The following is a 27,585-nucleotide window of genomic DNA, read 5'->3' as shown; positions in this document are numbered from 1 at the left end:
GGAGTGTATGGGATAGCATGATTTCTTCATATGTCTGTGCTGCTTGCCCACTGGAAACAGTTGTTGTTGTTTAGTCATTTAGTTGTGTCTGACTCTTCGTGACCCCATGGACCAGAGCACTCCAGGCACTCTTATCTTCCACTGCCTCCTGCAGTTTGGTCAAACCTCAATCTTATTAAGGCAGCGGAAGAACACAACCTTAAGTTCTCAGTCTGTAAAGTGAAGAGTGACATTTCTCAAAGAACTATAGATCACCTATAGAGGTATCATAATTAGCAGCCATATACTTCATAACAACAACAACAACAACAACAACAACAACAACAACAACAACAACAACAATTTATTATTTATACCCCGCCCATCTGGCTGGGTTTCCCCAGCCACTCTGGGCGGCTTCCAACTGAATATTAAAAACAATACAGCATCAGACATTAAACAAATCCTTAAAGAGGGATCCTTTGTCAGTTGTCTTTTAAAAGTAAAATAGTTGTTTATTGCCTTGACATCTGATGGGAGGGCGTTCCAGAGGGCGGGCGCCACTACCGAGAAGGCCCTCTGCCTGGTTCCCTGTAACCTCACTTCTCGCAGCAAGGAACCACCAGAAGGCCCTCGGTGCTGGACCTCAGTGTCTGGACTGGATGATGGGGGTGGAGACGCTCCATACAAGATGGCTTCCATTTTCCTTCAACCATGTTGCATTTCTGTCCACATGGGAAGCCGTAATATTGCAGTGGTTTCAATATGGTTTCTTTACACAGTGAGTCCCCTTCCCAAACCCTTGAGGTAGACATAAGATGAGCCTACTGGATCAAGCCAGTGGCTCAGCCAGACCAGCATCATGTTCTCACAACGGCCAGCAAAGATGTCAGGTGGGCCCTGTGATTTGCAGCAAATGGCATCTGGAGGCTTAATGCCTCTGACAGAGGAGATGGAGCAAATAGCTGGTGGCTGTTGAAAGCCTTATCCTCCAGGAATTTGTCCAATCCACTTATACAGTTTCATATGATATACAGTTAATTCTTTACAGCCACCCAAAAGTAGCTTTTAGTTTTCAGCTGTGAACATAAAACCCAAACCTGATGGAAGATTTAGCTTTTATGGCACTTGATCCTTTAATCTGCCATGCAGGACAAGAAACGGACAGGATCAAGTACTGTTTTTATGGCAGTGTTGAAAGTCCTGGAGTTACGCTGTTTCTACAAATTTCCCAGCAGGAATGTTGAATGAGTGAAACAGCCTGGGTCAGTGGAGCAGCGCTGGTGAAATTCATTTCTTCTTTTTTGGGGGGTAATTTTCATTTATTTATTTATTTATTACATTTATACCTCCCACCTTCCTCCAGGGAGCTCAAGGTGCAATACATAATTCTCCTCATTCCTACTGTACTTTATCCTCACAGCAACCCTGTGAGGTAGGTCAGGCTGAGACTGAGTGACTAGCCCAAGGCCTCCCAGAGAGTTCTATGACTGGGTGGAAGTTTGAACTTTGGTCTTCCAGGTCCTCATCCTATACTCTTAACTATTATGGGACACTGGCTCTGTAATCCACACTAATAATAAATATCACATCACTGACAATATATCACTTCTCATTAAAATAACCCTAAGGGCGTGTGCAGTAAAAAACAAAAACTGAATACAAAACCATTTCAACACCTCCCCCAATTAAATATACAATAAAAACAATTCACTATGAATTTAATTACAGTAGCCAGTAATCATCATTCCACTAGTGTCAGAGGCCAGGGAAAGCTTTGGGAAATAGATATGTTTGCCATTTTTTTTTTGCCTCACAAAAAACAGATGTAGGCAGAGGAATAGGAATGAAAGTATAGGACAATGCAGTGGAATAGCAATAAGATTATACAGTCCTTTCCTTAGGAACATGATCGGGCAGAAATTCCCTTATGCTGATGCAGTTTTGCAAACATAAAGGATGTGCATTATCTCAACAACATGAGCGCTATGTTTCAAAGCATATATACCTGCAACCCAAAGGAATAGAATGCAAAGAATAGAATGCAATGGAACTGTCGGTTCAGACCTTGTTGGGTTGAGCTTCTGCTGTCGCTTCAGCTCTGCTAATGTAATTGCTGCCTTGCTCTCTCAGGGGTAATCATGGAATCATAGAATTGTAGTGTCAGACATCGTAGGACAGTACCAAAAAGAGACTTGTGAATGAGTTGTGCATCTTTTCACAATACTGGGTAGAATCTGAAGCGGCAGGTTTCCCTTCATTCCCCTCTGAGACACGTGAGCTAAAAGTGCATCTGTGCCTGAAATTCTTCCCGCAGAGGAGATGTTTGAGTCACCCCTTCAGTTGTCCCCTGAAACTAATGTTTCCAAGCAATGGAATGTGTGTATATTGACAAAGAGCAAACAGTTAATATCTCCAGAGGAAATGAAGGGTAAAACCTCAGCAATAAACTCTGTTCCAGAAAATGATAACAGTGTAATAGCAAAATTAAGAAAGCTGAACTAAGCAGTTTTCTATATTTTTTTCTGATATTTCAGGAGTGTCTCCATCTCAGGACGTCATCCAAGGATGTGAACTGCTGATGTCCTCCCAGCATCGGATGCTTTTACCCTAATGACAGTCTGCCATCACTGAAAATACTCCATAAGCAAAGGTAACAGATGGAAAAGTTCATCCCAATGGATTCCTTTTGTGAAAGGCTTCTTGAGGACTTTTGTTGAGAAGCAACTACCACCCTACTGTCCTCCTTTTCTACCTACTGCATGGTCCTATCTTCTGATTCATTGGGCACTGATGGTAGCCTTCAGAAGGGGCAGTTTCAAATCGTCCACCTTCACCTCTAGCCAGAGAAGAACCTGGGTCTTGGATTGCAACAACACCTTCCGGAAAAATGGTATACGAGGACAAGCATCTAGTCTCCGGCCACTGTTTCTTCCTACTCGCAGCCAAATTCTGTTGGATGCTCCCGATGATGCGAGGAACTCACGGCCAGGAATATGCCCACTCCATCCGACTCGATGGAGATATCATCTTGGGGGGACTTTTCCCTGTCCACGCAAAGGGGGAAAGAGGAGTACCTTGTGGGGAGCTCAAGAAGGAAAAGGGGATCCATCGGCTCGAGGCAATGCTATATGCAATCGATCAGATCAACAAGGACCCTGACCTCCTTGCCAATGTCACTTTAGGTGTCCGGATACTAGACACTTGCTCCAGGGACACCTACGCTTTGGAGCAGTCTTTAACATTTGTGCAAGCCTTGATAGAGAAAGACGGGTCTGACGTGAAGTGTGCTAATGGAGACCCACCTATTTTCACAAAGCCGGACAAGATAACGGGGGTTATAGGTGCAGCTGCAAGTTCAGTGTCCATTATGGTGGCTAATATTTTAAGACTTTTTAAGGTAGGTGTGCTTTTAACTCTTCATCTAATGTGCAAAATGTAATGAATGCAAGTAAGAAGCAATCCAGCTGTGGTTTGGGGTATCCCAGCAAGAACATTTCCCCAATATAATACAAACCATAGTTCAAATATTAGGGGGAATAAATTTGCACCCCCCTATTGATATATGTGGTATGTGTTGGAAAATATTTCATATCTTAAGTGTGTGTGTGTGTGTGTGTGTGTGTGTGTGTGTGAAAAAGGAAAGGTCTAATAGGGAAAAATGAAGATTGTTGTAGACTGCATATTATTATCAACAAGTGCCATATAGAAATGCACATGGCACTTCACAGGACATGCTAATGTCCCTGCCCTGAGAAGCTTACAGTCAAATATCTTCTCCCTTTGGGGAGATGATGGAGAAGAGTGATGGGAGTTGAATGACAGTGTAGGCTTGTAGACTTGGGGTAGGGCAGGGGTCAGCAAACTTTTTCAGCCGTGGGCCGGTCCCTCAGACCATGTGGTGGGCCGGACTATATTTTGAAAAAATAAAAAAATGAACGAATTCTAATGCCCCACAAATAACCCAGAGATGCATTTTAAATAAAAGCACACATTCTACTCATGTAAAAACACCAGGCAGACCCCTTTCAGGCTGAGGGAGCCGGCGTTTGTCCACAGACTGCTTTCCGGGTCATATGGCCAGCCTGACTAAACCACTTCTGGCACAACGGAACACCGTGACGGAGACCAGAGCGCACGGAAATGCCATTTACCTTTCTGCCACAGTGGTACCTATTTATCTACTTGCACTGACGTGCTTTCAAACTGCTAGGAGCAGGGACAGAGCAATGGGATTTGAGCTGCCAACCTTCCGATCGACAAGCCCAAGAGGCTCAGTGGTTTAAGATCACATTACAAGTCATATGTGGAGTTTTTGCTTAGACATGAGTGTGTGACTGTGTTCTAATATTATTTCGAAACCTTTGAAGCAGAAGTCCATTCAAACAACTTTAAGAGTGGCCTAGATGGGATAATAACAAAATACAACAACATAGGGTTAGAAGTTATGCCTCAACGCAGCAGGGCAGATTAAATTCCCAGGTAAAAAATCCTGTTACAGACTGATAAATCTAAATGGCTTTGGCATTAAAAAAAAAAAGCATTCGCTTGAGTATAAAAATAAAACAGAGATGGTGCCAGAGAAACCTTCCTGGGGAGGGAATTCCACACCAAAGATGGGATGTCACAACTGAATCAACTCTCTCTCTGGTCACTCCCCACCTTGCTCCTGGTGGCATGCAGACTTGCAGACAGGCCTAAGAGGATGATCTTATTACTCAGACAGATTTGTGTGGGAGGAAAAGCAATCATTTAGACCCTTAGCTATTTTTGCTTTAAAGCAGGGGTTAGGTCCTGGGGGCCAAATGTGGCCATTTGCACTTCTCTGTCTGGCCTTTAGGACTCTCCCCAGAGCACACACTTTCCTCAGCCTGGTTAGAGTGTGTCTTGAACCCTTGTTTGTCTGGATGGGGGATAGAGAGGGGCACATGAATGTGTGAATATAGAAACCAGTCTATATACAAAGATAAAAGTTACACTCATTGCTCTAACCATTTTTACCTCTGTCTCTGCACTCCATTGTTATGTGGCCTCTGGAAGGTGGTCCAGGATGGAATTTGGCCCTCAATCTGAAAAAAAAAGATTTCTTATTCCTCACTTAAAGTTTAAGGACAGTGCTCTGAATTGTGCTTGGCTTGGGGGATCCAGAATGGGATCTTTGCACAGAACAGAAGCCATTGTGTGCTTAACAATTCCTAGCGCAGACTTTTGTTTTGCAGAACTTTGGTTATGCACCTGTGAACTTAATGGATCATTTAATTGAGGTAGATGCAGCTATCAATACTGAAGTGTATTCACTGTTGTGGCTCAGGCTATTTCTGTATTTAATTGTACGTTCTTCTAGACTACCTCTGTCTGACAACACAATTACAGGACAATCAGATGTAAGTCTTACACACAAATCGGCTTGTAAGAGGACCAGGGAGGATCTTTTAAATGGGCAAATATGCCTGGAATGCTGGAAATATTGATCCGTATGTCTAACCAAATTAAATATAATGAAGTGTCATTACTTCTCTGAGAAACTTAGCCTTTTCCTTAATTTTCGCAAGGTTATAATTTTTCCCAGACGAGTCCCAGCAGATTGCTTCAGAACAACAATTGTGTTGACGTGTAATTGATTACCTTCATCATATACTTTATTATGTCCTAGAGCATAAACAGTGGAAAGGTAAACCTGCCACTTCTAGACTCATCAAGCACAGTGGACAGATGACAGAGCCCTAATCAATAAACTCAGTGGGAACTGATTAGGCAGCCAGCATTTAATTTTAAATCCTGCAGGATGGAAAATAGATAATGGTGCATTAGATGGTTTCAGTTCATACCATGGATACTGCCTCTGATTATCTGCAGTGACACTTATTATCCCAGTTCTCTTCTCATCTTCTCTTGGGAATGATCATGCTTATAACGAAGCCTACATACCACACACAAACACAGATGTGTGCAAAGCCTGCAAAGTATCTGAGCTGAATGTTGTGAAAGTTCTCTCCTTTTCATTCATACATTAAAAGGTCCGACAACCGGAGTTAGCATTTGGCTAGCAGTTCTGCCACAAGATTCAAACAAGAGATGGAGGACAGTGCTGAATGCTTCCTCAAGTTGCCAAGAATTAAGCTCTCCTTTTGGAGGATGGCGCAGTTGTCTCATGGAGCCTCCACACTGGCGGTCAACATGGCTCTAAGCATTTAGGGATGGTCAAGCTATAGAGGGCAAAGGAGTAGTTTGACTCTCCATTGGCAACTGTCCTAGGTCACCCAAAGGAATATTTACACCACAGAGACTAGAGATGGACGAATCTCTCAGTTTCATTTTGTCGTTTTTCCATGCTTAAGTTCCTTTCTCTGCATTTCCACATCAGTTTGCAATTTTTGTAAGTCACAAAAATTCACCAAATTTCTTCTAAAATACACGTCTTGTACTTTTGCCCAGTGCATGTTTTTGCAAAGCAGGTTCCTTTAATTTAACACATTGTTCTGTGCTGCCTTCACTAATACGTGCATCTTTATGCATACATTACCCAGTATATGCATATTTTGTACACGTCACTTGACTGGAGAACTTCATTGCAAAATCTGAAGGTCTGCTGTGTTTCTGGTTCACGTCCTGTTTCAGGAAGTGCAAATTAGGTAAATGTGCCTTTAAATGCAGACTATCTCTAACATCCCTAACTGAAACACATGGTTTTGAAAGAGATGCTTTTTTCCCAGCCATTCCTCATGGCATTCCTTGGAGATGCAGTAACACATCTGGTGTGAATTCACTTGCCTGCAATTTTCCAGCTGCTGCCAGACATGATGAGTGGAAAGGATCAGATCAGTGAAAGCTTATAAGAAACATTGTTCATATTTGTATCTTGCCATTGCCCACAGAGTTCTGGAAAGTGGTTTTAGAATCATAGAGTTGGAAGGGACCTGAAAAACACCAACTGCTTAATGTAGGAAATCCAGAATGAGAGCACACCTAGCTCGTCTTCTTATAGACCTCTAGCAAGAGAGAACCCACCACTCCTTTAGGGCACTGGTCGCCATTGCTGAGCAGCTCTTACCATCAAGTCATTTTTCCAAATGCTCTCTAGCTAAATCTTATAACTTAAGCCCTCTTGGGCAATAGAGAATACAGCAATCCTATGAAGTAGATCAGGATGAAGGAAATGCAACTTTTCTGGCTCAGCTGGCCAATAGCATAGCTTAGTAAGGATGTGAGACACATTTCTCTCCCCTCCTTATGCTATAGAGTGCTTAGAATCATGGAAATCTTTTTTATATTTAAATGGCTGAAAGTGCAGCATAGAATAAAAGCATCTAAGCACGCTCAAAACACTCCTTTTCTTTATAGCTTTGGTTGTGAGTACTGGCTCAGAGGTTTGCAGGGAATTACTATTTCATACCTTAAAATTGCTGCTATAGAAAGGAGTGTTTGAAAATGATCTGTCTAGGTGGTAGCTTAAACCCACCCTCCCCCCAAAATCTGAGTCGCTCTTGATTACATTCCTGTCTTTGCAGGTAACTATCATGCTGCCTTCTGTACACATCTTTTTTTAAATTGCCTGCTCCTTTTTCTCAAGTCTTTTCTACCCCGGTTAAAAAAATACATAAATCAGAAGTAGTGATAGACATCTTGGTCACTTAATGCAGGGTCAACTAGATTACAGCTCTCCCTCGTTTTTACTATTGGAGACAGCAAAGTCGACTGATTTTAGAAACTAATCCCTGTAGAACATGCATTAGCTGCACATTGAGAACAGCAAGAAGGAGAGAAGCCTATGAATTGTCTCCGATAGCAGCAATTTGTCTTCTGAAAGCATGACAGCTACTTCCTGATTTCCATTATGCAATGAGATTGCAAATAACATTCCACTGCAGTCTTAATCAATACAGAGTCACATGGTGCCCCCCTCTGGGGAAGCTCCTACTTACCCATTTAATTGATGTAACACAGTTGCTGGCAAAAGGAGGCGACATCTCTTTCAGGTTTTAATTATAGATCATGCAAAATAACTTTAATGAGAGTGGGGTGGGGGAGAACCTAGAACATGATATTTGAAGGGACTTGTATTTTAGGGCTTATATAGGTGTTTGAGAGTTAATCCCTGAGAAGTACACAAAATTGCTTTGGAATGGAGGAAAACAACATTCTGTTCTTCACAATATTGTCATTGGCGAATCTTATCACATGAGTTCAAGCTGAAGCCCAGATTCCCTGAAAGACCTGGGGCAGTTCACTGTCTCAGCCTCCTCTTCCTCATCCCTCACATTCTCCCAAAGCCATTTCCCAACATACTGTCACACTCTGCTGTGGCCAAGAATATCTCTGGCTCTTGGCATACCAGTAGGAGCAAAATTGATATCCATATCCAATTGTTGCAGAAGTGTGTGAAGAAATTAGTAAAAAGAGAGCTTAGCATCACATCCAAACCCAATGTTGTTGTTGTTTAGTCGTGTCCGACTCTTTGTGACCCCATAGACCAGAGCACGCCAGGCAATCTTGTCTTCCACTGTCTCCCGCAGTTTGTTGGTAGCTTTGAGAACACTGTCCAACCACCTCGTCCTCTCTCGTCCCCTTCTCCTTGTGCCCTCAATCTTTCCCAACATCAGGATCTTTTCCAGGGAGTCTTCTCTTCTCATGAGGTGGCCAAAGTATTGGAGCCTCAGCTTCAGGATTTGTCCTTCCAGTGAACACTCAGGGCTGATTTCCTTCAGAATGGATAGGTTTGATCTTCTTGCAGTCCATGGGACTTTCAAGAGTCTCCTCCAGCACCATAATTCAAAAGCATCAATTCTTCGGTGATCAGCCTTCTTTATGGTCCAGCTCTCACTTCCATACATCACTACTGGGAAAACCATAGATTTAACTATACAGACCTTTGTCGGCAAGGTGATGTCTCTGCTTTTTAAGATGCTGTCTAGGTTTTTTCATTGCTTTCCTCCCAAGAAGCAGGCGTCTTTTTATTTTGTGACTGCTGTCACCATCTGCAGTGATCATGGAACCCAAGAAAGTAAAATCTCTCACTGCCTCCACTTCTTCCCCTTCTATTTGCCAGGAGGTGATGGGACCAGTGGCCATGATCTTAGTTTTTTTGATGTTGAGCTTCAGACCATGTTTTGCGCTCTCCTCTTTCACCCTCAGTAAAAGGATCTTTTATTCGTCCTCACTTTCTGTCATCAAGGTTGTGTCATCAGCATATCTGAGGTTGTTGATATTTATTCCGGCAACCTTAATTCCAGCTTGGAATTCATCCAGTCCAGCCTTTCGCATGATGAATTCTGCATATAAGTTAAATAAGCAGGGAGACAATATACAGACTTGTCGTACTCCTTTCCAAACTTTGAACCAATCAGTTGTTCCGTATCCAGTTCTAACTGTAGCTTCTTGTACCACTTAGAGATTTCTCAGGAGACAGATGAGGTGATCAGGCACTCCCATCAAATATCGTGTTTATTTATCCCTTACAAGCCACAACCCCTAGCCAAACACAATGCATAGTTTGGTGTTGACTTACAGTCAGGGCTGGCCCAATGCATTTTGGCACCTGAGACAAACCACAAAATGGTGGACCCCTACCAGGGAAGAAGGAATGAGTGAAAATCTATAACAGGCTTCCTCAACCTGGGCCCTCCAGATGTTTCGAGACTACAGTTCCCATCTTCCCTGACCACTGGTCCTGCTAGCTAGGGATCATGGGAGTTGTAGGCCAAAAACATCTGGAGGGCCAAGATTGAGGAAGCCTGATATATAAGAAGAACAAAGGGGGAATAAACAGACCCCCTTTTCCAGGGACATTTCCCTATTTTCCAGGGACAGTCCTGGATTTACAGAAGCCATCCTGGTTTCTGATTTGATCCCAGAATGTCCCTATTTTCCTTGGAGAAATGTTGGAGGGTATGGAGTTATGCAAACTCTGAGCCAAGGAGATATGTAACTATACAATCTTTGGAAGACATCTGAAGGCAGCCCTGTATAGGGGAGGTGTTTTTTTTGTTTTTTGTTTTTTAAAGAAATGTTTCATGCTTTATTATGTTTTTATATATGTTGGAAGCCACCCAGAGTGTGGATGCAGGCAATGGCTAGGGTCATAAGAAAGTAAGGAGAGTCCTGCTGGTTTAGGCTAATGGCCCGTCTAGTCTAGCATCTTGTTCCCCCAGTGGCCAACCGGTTCTTCTGAAAATCCTGCAAGCAATAGCACTCTCCTCACTTGTGATTTCCAGCAACTGGGTCTGTGGGGAAATGGTGTGTCTAAGATGTTTAATGATTCTGCATGCCTGCCAATTTTCTGCTGAAAAAACACCTCTGACCACCTCTCCCAAGGCTTCAGATACATATTCCCCCCTCTCTACCGAACCATGGGGAGGATGAGCAGCTGCAAGCAGGAAGGGTTTTTTTTTGCGGAGAGTGGGGGGTGGAGAGGAGCAGAGACAAATTGAACCTGCCTACTGCTGCTTTCCCACTCCAAATCACTCTTTTCTGAGGCTGCTTTTTCTCACTTCTGCAAGAAGTGGCTGTTTGCATAACACCTGTTCACATATAGTCATTCTGTAATTCTGCTTTTAGAGGGATAAAACATAATGACTGCTGCTTTATGTTTTTATTGCTTGCTGTGTATTGCGCAGACCTGTCTCCTTAGCCACAGCCACTCATGGAACAACCTTTTAGGGGCTGAGCCTATGGCTTCTCGATTGGAAGGTCAGCGGTTCAAATCCCTGCGACGGGGTGAGCTCCCGTTTCTCGGTCCCAGCTCCTGCCAACCTAGCAGTTCGAAAGCACGTCAAAGTGCAAGGAGATAAATAGGTACCGCTCCGGCGGGAAGGTAAATGGCATTTCTGTGCACTGCTCTGGTTTCGCTTAGTCATGCTGGCCACATGACCCAGAAAAACTGTGGACAAACGTCAGCTCCCTCCGCCATTAAAGCAACCACAACCCCAGAGTCGTTTGCGACTGGACTTAACTGTCAGGGGTCCTTTACCTTTACCTAATAACAAGGTGAAAACTTGGCATCTCTCACTCATAATGCCTAGGATTTTCCCTGCATCTCTTGATCACACAAGTAATGCATGCTTTGTGAGTGTTTTTGGGAGTGTGTGTGTGTGTGTTGATTTATTGCATCCTGATGTAAGCTGCCTTGAGGATCACTTGTTTCAAAAGTAGGTATAAGTAAATTAATGCTTTGCTCCAGTGGCATCATTGAGATGGGCAAAAATGTATAGGCTTCCTTGATCTTTCTCAAGTGTCCCTGAAGGCTTAGAAGATACACCAATCTCACAGCTAGTCAAGAACTGTACTATCTTTGTTAAACAAGAACATAACAGCAACGGGGAACTCCCTACTCCGCCCAGTAATGATTAAATCCTGTGATTAATCTATACACACACTGGAGCTTCATGGGAAAAGGAGCCGCACTCTGGTTGCTTCTGAAGATGCCTTTCTTATCAGTCAGTCCTCCTACTATCCACATGAAAGAGATTGTAATCATTCCAATTAGTGCAGGGAATTGTTCATTTTGCCTCTTTCTTGTACACCCACATTGTACCTAGTATAAATTTGTCTCCAAACAATGTGTTTACATGATCTTGGGGAAGCGGATGCTGCTGCAAATGCTGCTAATTTAGACTTGCTAACCTGATGGCAACTCTTTGGCATCAGTAAGGAATATCAGGGTGTTTGAATCCCCTTCCTTCCACTCTAGCCTGCCGTTATTTTCATCACCTGATGTGTACAGCAAAGGTGGCATTTTTCCATCTCCACCATATTAAGCAGTTGGTCCCTTACCTTTCTCACCCTGATCTGGCCATAATGATCCATGCGACGGTCACCTCCCAGCTTGATTATTGTAACTCGCTCTACACGGGGCTGCCCTTGAAGCTGACCCAGAAACTCCAGCGGGTGCAGAATGCCGCAGTGAGGCTCCTTACGGGGTCCTTGCCATGGGATCACATTCATCCAGTGCTTTACCAACTGCACTGGCTCCTGGTGGAGTACAGGGTCAGGTTTAAGGTGCTGGTTTTGACCTTTAAAGCCCTATGCAGCCTAGGACCCACGTACCTATGGGATCACCTCTCCTGGTATGCCCTGTGGAGGAACTTAAGGTCCACAAATGACAACACCTTGGAGGTCCCAACTCGCAAGGTGGTTAGATTGGTCTGAACTAGGGCCAGGGCCTTTTCAGTACTGGCCCCAACTTGGTGGAATGCTCTGTCACAAGAGACTAGGGCCCTGCGGGACTTGACATCTTTCCACAGGGCCTGCAAGACAGAGCTGTTCCACCTGGCCTTTGGTTTGGACTCAGTGTGACCCTTTTGTTTCCCTCCCCTTATGGTTTTGATTTATGGGCTACTGTTAAAATGAGGTTGCATTTTAAATTGTATTTTAACCCGTATTTTAAATTGCCCCCCCCCCCCCATTATGTTTTTATTGTAATTTTACTGGTGTTAGCCGCCCTGAGCCTGGCTCTGGCCAGGGAGGGCAGGGTATAAATAAAAAGTTATTATTATTATTACATTTAATTCATCATTCAAGCTAAATGAGAGACATGTTGCAGATATTTATTTATTTTTGTTAAGAAACAAATGCTCCATCTTTTTGACATCATTGGCAAGGCGGCTTGCGAAAATAAGTTTTCACCTGATACCTAAAAGATAGTGAAGAAGGCACCAGGTGAAAGGTAGTTCATGGTTGGGGTGCCACCACAGAGAATGCACTGTTCTCACTAGACACCCCATGTAACCACCAAAAATGGGAACACCGAGAGCTTGGTCTGAGATGATCTTAATGTATGTGCTTGTCAATAATTCAAAATCCTTTCTGTAATCATTGAGAAAGTGTCAAGTGCCATGTCAGAGGGTCTGTACAAACTGAAGTCCAGGCTGAACGGCTCAACAACAAAGCTTTCTCTTGGTCACAACAGAATCCTGTGTATTGGGCCAAAGATGTAAATCCAGCTACATATCTCCACCCTCATTATGATGTTCATTGGCCCTATTTTGAACTGGAGGCATGCTTCTTTTGATGTGAAGATGGATATGCAAGTTTTACATTGCATGAACTGTAAGCGGCATTTGGGTATTTGCATGCTGCTAATTTTGGTATATTGCAACTGACTTTTCTTTTTCTTTTTAGCAAGTAGGAACATTTGTTTTTACTTGGTTGCTTTTGTTCTTTGTGTGAGAGAGAATACTGACTGACACCAGTTACTTCAGTGCTCATTATATTGGCAATGCCACATTTAAATATCATAAAGAATAATCCAATCAGTGGTCTATCAGAGGTGCTGTGGTCCAAAGCTAATGGGAAGTTATCGTTCTAAAGTTCTACTGAAACCAGTGCAGTAAGTTACTTGTGATTACTTTCAACCCCACGAACTTCAATGGGCCTTGACAGTGCTATTTTTCTAGAAAAAGAGGTGCTGGAACTCACCATGAATGCCTCCGTTATTCTCTTATAATGGCAATGGTGCCCACCTGAGAGGAGCTGGAACTGAGTTCCAGCGAGCTGTGGCTGAAAAAAAAGCCCTGGGCCTTGGGTGCAATAGCTAACGCATTCCTGTGCATGAATACTCAGAAATACGTCCAGTCAGTTCCCTGTGAGTTACTGCAAACAAGATATGAGTAGTTTTGCAGACTAATGTTCTTTCTTCGGAGATGTGAGCACACAGCAAAGGGTTCAGGGAGCACAATCCAACTCCCAGTGCCAAAACACTGCGCTAAATATTTTACCGCACTTGGAAGAGATAATTGATTTTCAAATTCCATGTACATTGCTTGGATTGATTAGCATCAACATTAATTTGTGTTAATTTTCTTGAGCTGAAGGAGTGTCAACTTAACAGTGCATTAATTTGGGGTTTTGCAGGAGATTGTAGGCTTTTACACCCTAGGTGTCATGAACATGATTCACCCTTTCTGGTGTCTGCTAGGTGTCAGAGGACGTTTCTGTGCTATGAGTGGGAGTGAAAAAACACATACCGGATTCTCAGGTTCAGAATCTGATTACAGCCACAGGTAAGCTATCCAGAGAAAGTGGAGAGGCTAATGCTTCCTATAGTCTTTTTGAGTTTGGTTTGAGCCTATACAACAGGTCTGGAGAAACTTTGATCCTCCAGATGTTGCTGAACTGCTACTCCCATCATTCCTGGCCATTGGCCATGCTGGTTGGGGCTACAGTATCACAACATCTGGAGGGCCAACGGTTCCTCACACTTGTTGTACAACCTTAGCACCATATATTAGTTGCACATCACATGCACAACTGTAACACACAACCTGCGCTGTAGTCATAGCATGAGTGCTAGTTTGTCTTGTCCCAGTTGCTCCTTTTTGTAGAGGTCCGTGGCGATATGATTCTGCTCAGCTCATGGCAGTATTGATGGAGCTTGAACGTACAGGCAGATGCAACCGATGCTTGATAACTTACCATAATGATGTGAACAGATTTTATTGTGCACTTAAACTCAGAGGAAAGTTAAACATCCAGATGCGTCCCAAACTGTTATAGTGTGAAATTATGTGAAAAATTGAAAGGATGCATGAAATTGGAAACCACACAACTTATCTCCAATTACAAAATTAACTCTCATGTGTATCTGGTGTCATAACTGATCCTGAAGTGTTATATATTATATTATACTTCTTTCCCTTGAACCAGTGTATCCCATTCTTCTTAGTGGTTTTATTTTGCTTTAATTTGAAGGTTTCACTAGGTGGAGATGGAGCCAATTAAAATCCTGGTTGAAGCGAACGTTCAAGACAATGGGACACAGTTACCTCAAACTCTCATTTCATATGTCTTGTATTTTAAAAATTTAAAAAGATCAAGTCTGTAGTCCTTAGCAGCTGCAAAGCTATTCTTGAAAGTGTGTGGGCCAGGCCTGCGACAATTTCAGAAACTAGAAGGATGTCTGAATATAATTTCCCATGGTTGGGGGCAGGACTTGGGCTTATCATAGCTCCTTGCTCCTCTACAGTACTAGCAAAACCAGAATATGTTATGCAAAATAGCTTATGCAAAATAAGAGGGACTCTGGAAATGCACTCGGTTTGTAATGCAGGTCACAGAACTCAGCTTCCTTCGGCACAGAATTGTTATTGATTTGGTGCTGAATTTATTTATTTAGTGCAGAATAAACTCTGCCCTGAATAAGGAGATGCACAAATGGAGAGGAGAAACTTGATTTCCTCTGGCCGAGGCCCAGTTTATGCATTAGCTATGTGGCATGCTTGCTGCAGCGAAACTTCTCCTTGACATTTGGTTTTCTGTACATAGGAATTTGTCTCCCTTTGTGCGAGAAAGAGTGTGCAGTAACAGGAACTCAAACCCGCAATTTGAAGTGCCATAGGCCAGGCATTTGTGAGGATCAGACTGTGTGAATCAGGGAACACTTGTTAGGCACAATGGGGAATTTCATGTATGTACATGGATAGTTTATTTGAAGGCTATCAACTGCATTGGTTATTTTGCATGTGTCCCAATTTTCCAGGGACAGTCCTGGATTTACAGAAGCCGTCCCGATTTCTGATTTGATCCTGGAATGTCCTGCTTTTCCTTTGTTTGTTGTTGTTGTTTAGTCGCTTAGTCGTGTCCGACTCTTCGTGACCCCATGGACCAGAGCACACCAGGCACTCCTGTCTTCCACTGCCTGCTGCAGTTTGGTCAAACTCATGCTGGTAGCTTCGAGAACACTGTCCAACCATCTCATCCTCTGTTGTCTCCTTCTCTTTGTGCCCTCCATCTTTCCCAACATCAGGGTTTTTTCCAGGGAGTCTTCTCTTCTCATGAGGTGGCCAAAGTATTGGAGCCTCAGCTTCACGATCTGTCCTTCCAGTGAGCACTCATTGAAGAAATGTTGGAGGGTATGGAATTATGTATCCCCCGAGCCAGGCCTGTACAGTGGTACCTCTGGTTACGTACTTAATTCGTTCCAGAGGTCCGTTCTTAACCTGAAACTGTTCTCAACCTGAAGCACCACTTTAGCTAATGGGGCCTCCTGCTGCTGCCATGACGCCACCACTGCACAATTTCTGTTCTCATCCTGAAGCAAAGTTCTTAACCCGAGGTACTATTTCTGGGTTAGCGGAGTCTGTAATCTGAAGCGTATGTAACCCAAGGTACCACTGTATAGAGAAGTTTTTTTAATGTTCAATATTTTATTGTGCTTTTATATGAGTTGGAAGTTGCCCATCGTATTATGGAATAGGACGTCCCTATTTTCATCGGAGAAATGTTGGCGGATGTACACCCCCCCCTGCCAATCAGCAGACATCACTGGATGAGTAAAAGTTACAGCATTTGGGGCTTTTTAGCTTAGTTTAGGGGAAAACTGAGTAAGGGTGTATTGACAGAGGTGTATGGAATTACGCACAGTGTGAAAAAAGTGAATAGGCATAATTTGTTCTCCGTCTCTCTTAAAGCTAGAATCCAGAGTCATCAAATGAATGTTGGAAGTTCTGGGCAGACAAAAGATCAACACAGAGCTGAACCATATAATTATTTACCACAGAGTAAATCCATTTTACTTTTAAAAGCCCATGAACCTATCTGTCTGCATTTTGGGAGGGCTTAATCTACTAAAGGTGAGCTCTTGTGCCCGTAAATTTTACCAACTTTGGCCCAAAGTGGAAGAGATTATTAGCAATTTTAGATTCCCCATGATAGGGAATGGGGAACACAGAATTTCATATTATACGAAGCAGCTTGGAACCCTGTGGCAGTTTAAAGCAGAGTGAGCACAAAGTGATTTGGGAACATATCCCAATATTTCTTAAATGAAACACCATCATACAATAGAGTTGTAGTCAGGACCTGTTTGCAAGTTGATCACAGGCATCTGGTTGGCTGCTAAGAGAATAGGATGTAGGACTAGATGGACTTTTTATTTGATTTGGCAGTGTTTTTCTTATATTTTTATGACTTTAATGACCCCTTCTCCCCTGCTGGGAAATGTATCTCTGGTTCCCCTTCTAATTCTTGGAATAATTAGGGTAGCTTCCTGATGAGGTGAAAGCCTGGTTAATGGGCCAATATGGGAACAAAGCGAGCGGTTTGTACCAGAGAGCAAATGAGTGGGCTGGCAGTTAGAAAGACAAAAAGCAAGAGGAGGAAGAAGAAGAGTTTGGATTTGATATCCTGCTTTATCACTACCCGAAGGAGTCTCAAAGCGGCTAACGTTCTCCTTTCCCTTCTTCCCCCACAACAAACACTCTGTGAGGTGAGTGGGGCTGAGAGACTTCAAAGAAGTGTGACTAGCCCAAGGTCACCCAGCAGCTGCATGTGGAGGAGTGGGGAAGCGAACCCGGTTCCCCAGATTACGAGTCTATCGCTCTTAACCACTACACCATACTGGCTCTCAAGAGCTGAGAGTTGAGTGATGTGAGCTAGATGCTAGAAGCAAAGTTTCAGACTGGGAAGCCATGGAGAGTAAGAGGGATGTTTCCGTTCGAATTCAAGGTTGGGGGTTATGGGGGAAGCAAGGCCCTCTTGGGGGTGTTAATGTTGTGAACCTCTCCGTCATACGCTCAGGTTGCATATATGCACATATTATTGAAACACTGCCGTCTCTGCTGCGCCTCATTTCAAGGGAAACACAAACCCAGGTAGGACCCTGGAATTTGGACTATTGCACTGCTCAGAGACAACGCTGTCAACTTTTCCCTTTTCTTGTGAGGAATCCTATTCGGAATAATGGAATTTCCCTTTTAAAAAGGGAAAAGTTGACAGCTATGCTCAGATTTTGGGTTGGCATGTAGCAATATTTTGGACTTTGGGTGTTACTGGTGCTCACCGTTAAATGTCCCATAGTCTCCAGTTCTGCACATCATACAGCCAACCACCAGCAGTACCTATTACAGTTTAAGATGAAAATGCTCTGCATTACCATTTCATCTAAGTGTAACGTTCGTCTGAAGTAAACGTCTATTTGCTGGTGCTGCAGAGAGCCATAGATGCCACACCAGGTCCCTGGCGAATGCATTGTAACTAAAATAGCTCCCCCCCCATTGCCTTATGTTCATTCCCCACCCCCTCCTTCTAGCCCAGCATGGCACAGTAGCAGCAAAGCAGATTTCTCTCTCCTCACCTCCACTGCAGAAGAGGAGCAATCTGTCAGCTGGACAAAGGTGACAGGCAACAAAAGTGTGGCTCTTGCTTTCAGATCTCGGAGGGTGCCCAGTGTCATTTACCTCTTTAGCAAAGATTATGATAGCAATAGGACACACTGCGTCTGGGGAAGTTGTCTCAGATACATGAGCATAATTTGAACCACAAGCTTTACTCTCCTAATGACAACAAGTGCTGGTTTTGCAACACAGGCGACTCTATTTATGCAGGGGTTACTGTGGCAATCACACAGGGTCCCCGGACGTTTCACTGTCTATTGTGCCGCCACTTTATTTCTCGCTGCCACCACTCAGGCCCTACCTGGTACAATACTGAGTCCAGTCAGGGTTAAATTGGAACATAAACTTCTGTTTATTTATTGCAGTTTAACAAGCGTGTGGTTTCATAGACGGTATCGGTCCATTACATTCACGGGGTGCCTATCCAGACCTATAACTTCTGCTACCTGCTCTCACTCACTAAACCACCTCTCAGATATTTACTTGTCTTCCTAACTCCTAACTGGTCCTGACTCAGCTTATTTCGCTACACTAACTCCACCTACCCACAGACTCTATCCCAATTCACACCCACTCCAACCAACCACCCATCTCCCAACAAACTCCCCCCTTCACCCCTCCCAGAGCTGGTTTTATAGTCCCTCTGACTCCACCCCCTGGGTTCTGATTGGGTAACCTGTTTAACTATTTCACCTCCAGCACTCTCATATGTTAACGTCACAGTTACATACTGGGGATAGCACATGGAAGCCAAAATTGAGTTTAGACAAAACACATTGGGTTCAATGGTGGGTGGGGTTGCCAAAGCCTTCTCCTTCCATGCCTGCCCCCTTCCCACCCACTTTTTCATTTATTTTTATTTATTTTATTTTTTTTGCTGAGTGGGTAAAGCTGAATGAGCAAAAGTTAAATGTGTGCAAGTTGAAAGTTGCCTGTAATGATAATTAATGTCAGGTCTGCACACTCTTCCTCCTTCTCCTGTCCTCTTGGTGCCTTCATGCACCAACTTAGGTTCTTTAGTCCTGGTTTGCCTAAGACTTTATTATTTGAAATGGGAAACTCTGGTTTAGATAGGGTTGCCAGGACACCCCAAAAGTTATTGAGCTTTTTAAGGAACCCCCCCGCACGATTTTTCAATTGCCTTGCCTAAGATCCTGGTCACCTTTGAAATCCTGGTTTCAGCCTTAGCTGAGGAAAACTTTCTAACAGTAAGAGCTGTTTGACAGTGGAATGGTCTCTATTGGGAGGTTGTGGACTCTCCTTCCTTGGAGGTTTTAAGGCAGAGGTTGGATGGTCATCTGTCATGGAAGTTTAATTGAGATTCTTGGGGTCCCTTCCAACTCTACAATTCTATGATACTAATGTTGGTATACCTTAAACCGCACTTTGTTCCTCAGAGTTTCCGATTTTGAATGTAAAAGGGAACTCCAGAGTAATTCCCAAGTTACCGGACAAAAGAAGGAATGTGCTGGTCTGATGCTTGTTCTTGAAAGCCAGGATTGTTGGTCTGTACCCTGAAATGAAATGAAATGAAAGAGACGCAGGCGGCGCTGTGGGTTAAACCACAGAGCCTAGGACTTGCCGATCAGAAGGTAGGCGGTTCGAATCCCTGCAACGGGGTGAGCTCCTGTTGCTCGGTCCCTGCTCCTGCCAACCTAGGAGTTCGAAAGCACGTCAAAGTGCAAGTAGATAAATAGGTACCGCTCCAGCGGGAAGGTAAGCAGCATTTCTGTGCGCTGCTCTGGTTTGCCAGAAGTGGCTTAGTCATGCTGGCCACATGACCCGGAAGCTGTACGCTGGCTCCCTCGGCCAATAAAGCGAGATGAGCGCCGCAACCCCAGAGTTGGTCACGACTGGACCTACTGGTCAGGGGTCCCTTTACCCTGAAATGAACTGTTCAGTTGACTTGAGCAGGGATAGCCAAAATGGTCCATTGGCCATGCTGGCTTGGAGTGATGGGAACTGGAGCCCAACCACATTTGAGAGGGACCACATTGGTTACCCTGCGCATACCCTGCTTTTGACACCAAAAAAGATGGATGCTCACTTCTGCTCTCCATCATTCATTCCAGAATAAACACTGCTAGGTTCGTAAGCTGTTCTGACAGTGAAGCCCTTGTTTGTTTTGTTTTGCTTTCAACTTCTCCTCCAACCAGGAAATTCACATAGTCTGGCAGCACATCAATTATTTTGCTCTTTCCCCCCCATCCAGGAAATAAGATCCTTGTCAGGTGTGCAATATGCATTAGGCTCCTAGGCCATACAAAAAGGAAAAGTCTGCCATGAAACCATGTGGCCATGGACTATAGACCACTTCCTCTCCATGTGCTTGCAGCCTTCATTCAGGAAATGTTTGTGAGTCCTGTTTGTGAGTACAGCAGCATATCTGACCATCAGTTAATTTGATAGAGAAATGTAGGATTGGGAGTCCTTCATAGAAGACAGACTCTAGAATCCTGACAAGGGAGCCAGGAAGCAATGGTTCCTCTCTCCATTTTGGGAAAGTCAGCTGAGTCTGGCAGCAGCAGCAGCGTCTGAGATACTGACTTACAAATGCATAGCAACAGATGAGTCTTTATCTGTGGCAGAAAGGCAAAGAGATAAGGGGCCCATAAAGCTCATGAATGCAGGTGCCTCTGGATTTAGTATAGGCTAATATTGTCCTAGGGCTATGCTGAGCTCCTTCCTACCATGCAAATCTAGCGATTGACTACAACAAGTGAAGCACAGCAGGGAGCTTCCCCCAAGCTCCTGTCTCTGGCAAAAATTAATTATATATATATATATATATATATATATATATATATATATATATATATTTGCTTTCGTAGATTTTCACGGGTACAGGAATGCAGGTTTTGGTGTCCTCGGGTGTCTTCCCGTGTAAAAGTTGGGGTGTCTAGGCGACGTTTCGACGAGGTCTCACTCGTCATCTTCAGGCTGGTGCTTTCGGCTTCTTGTTACTGGAACAGAGCAGGATCTCAGTGTTTGAGTTCCTATAAATACTGTAGAGGGGGTGTGGTGTATAGCCTCCAATGTTCTGGGCAGAGAGGAAGTTCCCAGGCTAGTGTGCCTTTTCTTCTTTTGTTCCTTAATTACTTGAGAGATATCTTGAGTGATTTCTTGAGTGATATCCTGAGTACCACTTAGGTGGGTCATTAGGTGTGGATTAGTTGTTAAAGTTGGTCAAGACACAAAGACTTTAACAACTAATCCACACCTAATGACCCACCTAAGTGGTACTCAGGATATCACTCAAGAAATCACTCAAGATATCTCTCAAGTAATTAAGGAACAAAAGAAGAAAAGGCACACTAGCCTGGGAACTTCCTCTCTGCCCAGAACATTGGAGGCTATACACCACACCCCCTCTACAGTATTTATAGGAACTCAAACACTGAGATCCTGCTCTGTTCCAGTAACAAGAAGCCGAAAGCACCAGCCTGAAGATGACGAGTGAGACCTCGTCGAAACGTCGCCTAGACACCCCAACTTTTACACGGGAAGACACCCGAGGACACCAAAACCTGCATATATATATATATATATATATATATTTGTTCATTTCAGCCCGTCACAGTAAATTTGAAGTCTGATGCTTCTGAGGCTTTCTGCACTGTTAACTGGCACTTGCTCCACAAAATGCAATTGAATTACATTTGTGTATACTCAGTTTGCACCGAGCAGGGAATAAGTGGCCCACGGAGTCCAATTTTTGGGACTATGCAAGCTGGCATTTGACTCCTTGGGCTTGAATTCCCAGTCTTTCTCTCCAGCAAGGCAAGGAAAGATTGAGCTGGGGAGAGAGCAAGAGCTCTGCAACCATTACCAGTCCTAGCCTCACCAGGTCTACTCAGAAGTAAGTCCTATGGAGTTTAGTGGCACTTACTCCCAGGTCAGTGGCATTAGAATTGCAACCTAACACTATAATTTAATTTATATCTGCATGTTTAGACATTCAGTCCTTATTTGTACTGAATCTTGCATTTGCCGTAACTCTAAAGCATGCCCAATAAAATTAGGGATGTCCTATTCTATAATAACATAAAAAACTTCCATATACAGGGCTGCCTTCAGATACCTTCTAAAAGTTGTATAGTGGTACCTCGGTTTATGAACTTAATCCGTTCCGGAAGTCCATTCTTAAACCAAAACCATTCTTAAACCGAGGCTTGCTTTCCCTAATGAGGCCTCCCTCTACCAGTGCCCTTCCACCATTCGGATTCTGTTCTTAGACCAAGGTAAAGTTCTCAAACCGAGACACTACTTCCAGTTTTGTGGAGTTCGTAAACCAAATCATTCGTAAACAGGACTGTTCTTAAACTGAAGTACCACTGTATAGTTACTTATGTCCATGGCTCAGTAGTTGCATACGGGCCAACATTTCTATGAGGAAAACAGGGATGTGCTAAGGAAAAGCAGGACATTCTGGGATCAAATCAGAAACTGGGACGGCTTCTGTAAATCCGGGATTGTCTCTGGAAAATAGGGACACTTAGAGGGTCTGTCTAAAGCTGATCTGGTTTAATTGCCACATGTGGCTTGCCCCACCCCACCCCACCCCCCAACCATGGTACAGGACTTCATGGGGAGGCTTTTCATCTTTGAAGGACGGCATTATCACATAACTGCAGATCACAGTGTTCCTTTGGTCTTGACGGGTAAAGCAAGTTTAAAATAGGTCAGCTGTGCAGTGGGAGGACAGCGCTATGTATAAATGTGGAGTGTGGCCTTGTCAATGAAATTGTGGTAATGTGAACTGCTTCATTTTGGGACTGTGTCTGTAGCACATGATGAGCAGTGATTCTGCACCCATGGCAACCGCCTGGGTTAAAATAGCTCAAGGCACCTGTACTGGACCGGCTGTTCAGAAAGACCTCATCTGTGGCATCACGCATTTGATAATGGATGATCAGGATCTGTTTCAAATCCTTCTAAAGGTACAATAGGTTCCAACAAGGTGTTGCCTCCTTGGTGTTCAGGCCTGGGACAAGAACTCCAAAGAGGGAATAACGGTGCCTAACATTCCCCTCTGTGATTGGCAGGTAGTATGAAGGCTCTAGATCAGTCAGTCTCATTAGAGTCAGTATTAGGAGCCTGGCCTCTTGATTCCTCCTGGTACAGTGGTATCTCGGGTTACAGACGCTTCAGGTTACAGACGTTTCAGGTTACAGACTCCGCTAACCCAGAAATAGTACCTTGGATAAAGAATTTTGCTTCAGGATGAGAACAGAAATCATGCCGTGGTGGCGCAGTGGCAGCTGGAGGCCCCATTAGCTAAAGTGGTACCTCAGGTTAAAAACAGTTTCTGGTTAAGAAAGGACCTCCGGAATGAATTGCCGTATTTTTCGCTCTATAAGACGCACCAGACCACAAGACGCACCTAATTTTTGGAGGAGGAAAACAAGAAAAAAAAATCTGAATCTCAGAAGCCAGAACAGCAAGAGGGATCGCTGCGCAGTGAAAGCAGCAATCCCTCTTGCTGTTCTGGCTTCTGGGATAGCCGAGCAGCCTGCATTCGCTCCATAAGACGCACACATATTTCCCCTTACTTTTTATGGGGGGGGGGGGAGTGAGTCTTATAGAGCAAAAAATACAGTATGTCCTTAACCCGAGGTACCACTGTATTTCCTGCTTGCTTTTCTCCTTCCACCATTGAGTGGTGACTTCCAGGACTCTGATTTTGAGGAACACACTCCCCTAGGTCTAGATTTGGGTGTTATGAATTTGTGGATGTCAGACCACTATAAATTCCTGGATCCAGCAAGTGTTACAATTTAATCAAAGCTTGGGTGTTAAACTGGGTGCCAGGCACCTATTCCCTGGACCCAGCAAGTGTTAGAAGCCAATTAGGCTACGCTAGCTTCCTATGTTCAGGTAATCGCCTGGGTGAAGGGCCATTAGGAGAACAAAGTTAAGGTAATGAGCCATTAAGAAAGCAAAGGAGATGGGTCTCTGTGCCAAACAGTAAATGGATACTTACCCAGGGTTCGTGTCTCATTTTGAAAATGAGGCACAGTGGACAGTGTGGTGTGTTTATGATATATGGTATATATATCTGGCTCTTAGTTAGCTGGAAGGACAAAGCCAGACTTTAGAGGTTAGTAAGCTGTGATGTGAACCAGAAGGAAAATAACAAGCTGGAAATCCAAAGAGGCAGAGAGCATGAACTTTGCCTGTAGGAGAAACAAGACCCTTTGAGGGTTTGATGCTTGTGAACCCCTCCATTTTTAGGCTCAGGTTTCATAGATGTGTAAAGAAACATATCATAAAAACACCAGTGTTTCTGTTGTGCCACATTTCTATGAACCCTGGGTAAGCGCCTGGAACCCCTGGAATCTTGTGCCATTTTGAGATTGGAGTGGCATGCAACAGTATTGTACCTTACAATCCTTACCTGGCCATGACAGGAGGGAACTCATGATCATAAACATCTAGCCTACTAGACAGCCCTGTAGTCAGCCTTCCTTGTTAGGTGGGGCAGTCACAGTCCTAGTCTTAATTTGCTCCAGTTCTTAAAACAATCTATCCTTTTAAGGAAGGTGATCATTGCCTGTCATGTCACACACACACACACACACACACACACACACACAAAATTAAAAATCTGGGAGTGATGGTGGAGCAAAGTACAGCTCTAGGGGGACGCTGTACCCATTTGCCCCACTTTTGCCGCAGAGCTGCTGCTAGAACATAGAATGATTTGGAAGCGAAACATTTTTCCATCTCTTGAACTGTGTCTGGGGACTTCTGTAGCTTTTAGCCACGCATTACATTTTTAAAGAAATGTGATGAAGTTGCTTTCTCAAGCAGTATAGCACTGTTCTGCATTTATGGGGGGCGGGGTGAGATGACATTTCAGCGCCTTTTCAATATGTATTTAAAGCACTCACGCTGCCTGCTTTTCTAAAAATGTCGCCTCATTTTGGAAGAGTTCCATCTGACCTGGGGAACTTGCCCTGTGACATTCTCCTATCCAATACCCATCCATCAGCAAAAGGCTTTTCAATGTCAAGTATAATGCTAGGTCTCTATGAGGAGAGATCCCAGTACCAAACTGTGTTGCATGTCACATTGCTCCTGTTTAAAGAGGATCTGTTTTGTCCAGCAACTATTCCTCTGAGCTCATGCACAAGCCAGAGCAGGAAAGGGTTAATGCACCCATGGTCTACAATTACATTTCATTTGCTTCTGCGGCACTAACTGGTAGCTGATAATAATAATAATAATAATAATAATAATAATAATAATAATAATAATAATAATTTATACCCCGCCCATCTGGCTGGGTTTCCTCAGGCACTCTGGGCGGCTTCCAACAAAATATTAAAATACAATAGTCCGCCAAACATTAAAAGCTTCCCTAAACAGGGCTGCCTTCAGATGTCTTCTAAAAGTCTGGTAGTTGTTTTTCTCTTTGACATCTGGTGGGAAGGCGTTCCACAGGGTGGGAGCCACTACTGAGAAGGTCCTCTGCCTGGTTCCCTGGTCTGGATAGCTCAGTGAGCATGAGATTCTTCAGGGTCGAGGGGTCGAGCTCCATGTTGAGCAAAATATTCCTGCATTGCAGGGGCTTGGACTGTCACGGTCCCTTCCAACTCTATGATTCTATGAAATTTAACAATCCCACAGAGCCTAGGACTTGCCGATCAGAAGGATGGCGGTTCGAATACCCCCGAAGGGGTGAGCTCCCATTGCTTGGGTCCTGCTCCTGCCAACCTAGCAGTTCAAAGCACGTCAAAGTGCAAGTAGATAAATAGGTACCACTCTGGTGGAAAGGTAAACGGCGTTTCTGTGCACTGCTCTGGTTCTCCAGAAGTGGCTTAGTCATGCTGGCCACATGACCTGGAAGCTGTACACCGGCTCCCTCGGCCAGTAAAGTGAGATGAGTGCCGCAACCCCAGAGTCGGTCACGACTGGACCTAATGGTCAGGGGTCCCTTTACCTTTTTATCCCCACCCCACCCCCGCAAAATCACTCATCAGTGTGACTGGGAGATGTGAACCAGGAGGGGGCTATGTAGAATAGGGGTGGGAAACATTTTTCAGCCTGAGGGTTGCACTTCCTTCTGGTGAGGCCGGAGGCAAAACTGGCTAGATCGCCTAATTTAATTTCACCTTTGCAGAATAGGCAAGATTCTACACACACTTTCACACCTGATTCTGCTTTTTGGGAACCCAGAGGCATTGTCAGAGTTCACAGGCACACTACGGCCAGACAAAAACAGGGTGAGGCCAGAACCAAGAGGGTGTTGGCTGGGAGTGCTCAATGGTTGAGCTAGAGGGACCTTGAGGGCTTCATTTGGCCCCAGGGGCTGAGGTTACCCACGACAGAGGTAGAGAAAGGGACTGAGTGCTGCAGGTAACTGAGCTTGGTTGCCAGCAGCTCCTGTTGCTGTTGTTGTTTAGTCGTTTAGTCGTGTCCGACTCTTCGTGACCCCATGGACCAGAGCATGCCAGGCACTCCTGTCTTACACTGCCTCCTGCAGTTTGGTCAGACTCATGTTGGTAGCTTCGAGAACACTGTCCAACCATCTCATCCTCTGTTGTCCCCTTCTCCTTGTGCCCTCCATCTTTCCCAACATGAGGGTCTTTTCCAGGGAGTCTTCTCTTCCCATGAGGTGGCCAAAGTATTGGAGTCTCAGCTTCAGGATCTGTCCTTCCAGTGAGCACTCAGGGCTGATTTCCTTAAGAATGAATAGGTTCGATCTTCTTGCAGTCCATGGGACTCTCAAGAGTCTCCTCCAGCACCATAATTCAAAAGCATCCATTCTTTGGCGATCAGCCTTCTTTATGGTCCAGCTCTCACTTCCATACATCACTACTGGGAAAACCATAGCTTTAACTATACAAACCTTTGTTGGCAAGGTGATGTCTCTGCCAGCAGCTCCTAAGGAGTGCCAAAGGATAAAGATGACAGGATGAAGCTTGCAACAGAGTAAGAGGCAAAATATACTTCTCAAAGAAGCTGGGAATGTCATAAGCAGAGGGCAGGTTTAGTTGGCACTCTTATCCATTTCCTGCAATGCATACACCATTCTTTGCATCCCATCTAACTGAACGATCGCCATTCATTTCTGCAATGTAAAGGAGATTGCTACCCTTGGGGTACTGTTGTTATGAGAGCGAAACCCGCTTCCTGCCCTTGAAGGGGGTAACTACCTCCACAAAAAAAGAGAGGACCAAATGGAGATGGGTTTTGCAGTATATTTCTGAGGACAGAGCATGCAAAGACAACTTTAACTAAGCTTAAACTGTAAACTAAAATGGCCCTTGTGGTCTTGTGGGAAAAAATTGGAGGTCCCGGTTTTTCCGGGGCAGTTCACTGGTATGGCATTGCCCGAAAAGCAGATAATTCACAGTACGATTTTTTGGGGTGGGGTGGGGGGTGTATTTAAGTGCAGGTAAAATGCTTGGTACGCGGGTGGCATGGGATGTGGGTGGTGCTGTGGGTTAAACCACAGAGCCTAGGACTTGCCGATCAGAAGGACGGCAGTTCG

General features: G+C 44.2%; 1 protein-coding gene across 4 annotated transcripts in view; it reads left to right on the top strand.

Annotated features, from left to right (window-relative positions):
• Positions 1–27,585, top strand: part of GRM8 (glutamate metabotropic receptor 8) — a 575,500-nt gene that overhangs the window by 15,771 nt on the left and 532,144 nt on the right. For all 4 annotated transcript variants that reach the window (XM_081877887.1, XM_081877886.1, XM_081877884.1 and 1 more), the window contains exon 2: positions 2,517–3,379. In XM_081877887.1, the coding sequence (XP_081734013.1) occupies positions 2,870–3,379 (510 nt within the window). In that variant the 5' untranslated portion in view covers positions 2,517–2,869. The remainder of the gene's footprint in view (positions 1–2,516; positions 3,380–27,585) is intronic.

The sequence above is a fragment of the Podarcis erhardii genome (assembly GCF_964252035.2).
Source record: "Podarcis erhardii genome assembly, chromosome: 10".
NCBI classification, from domain to species: domain Eukaryota; kingdom Metazoa; phylum Chordata; class Lepidosauria; order Squamata; family Lacertidae; genus Podarcis; species Podarcis erhardii.
The sequence above is the reverse complement of the archived record's forward strand: the minus strand, read 5'-3'. Positions and strand labels throughout refer to the sequence as shown.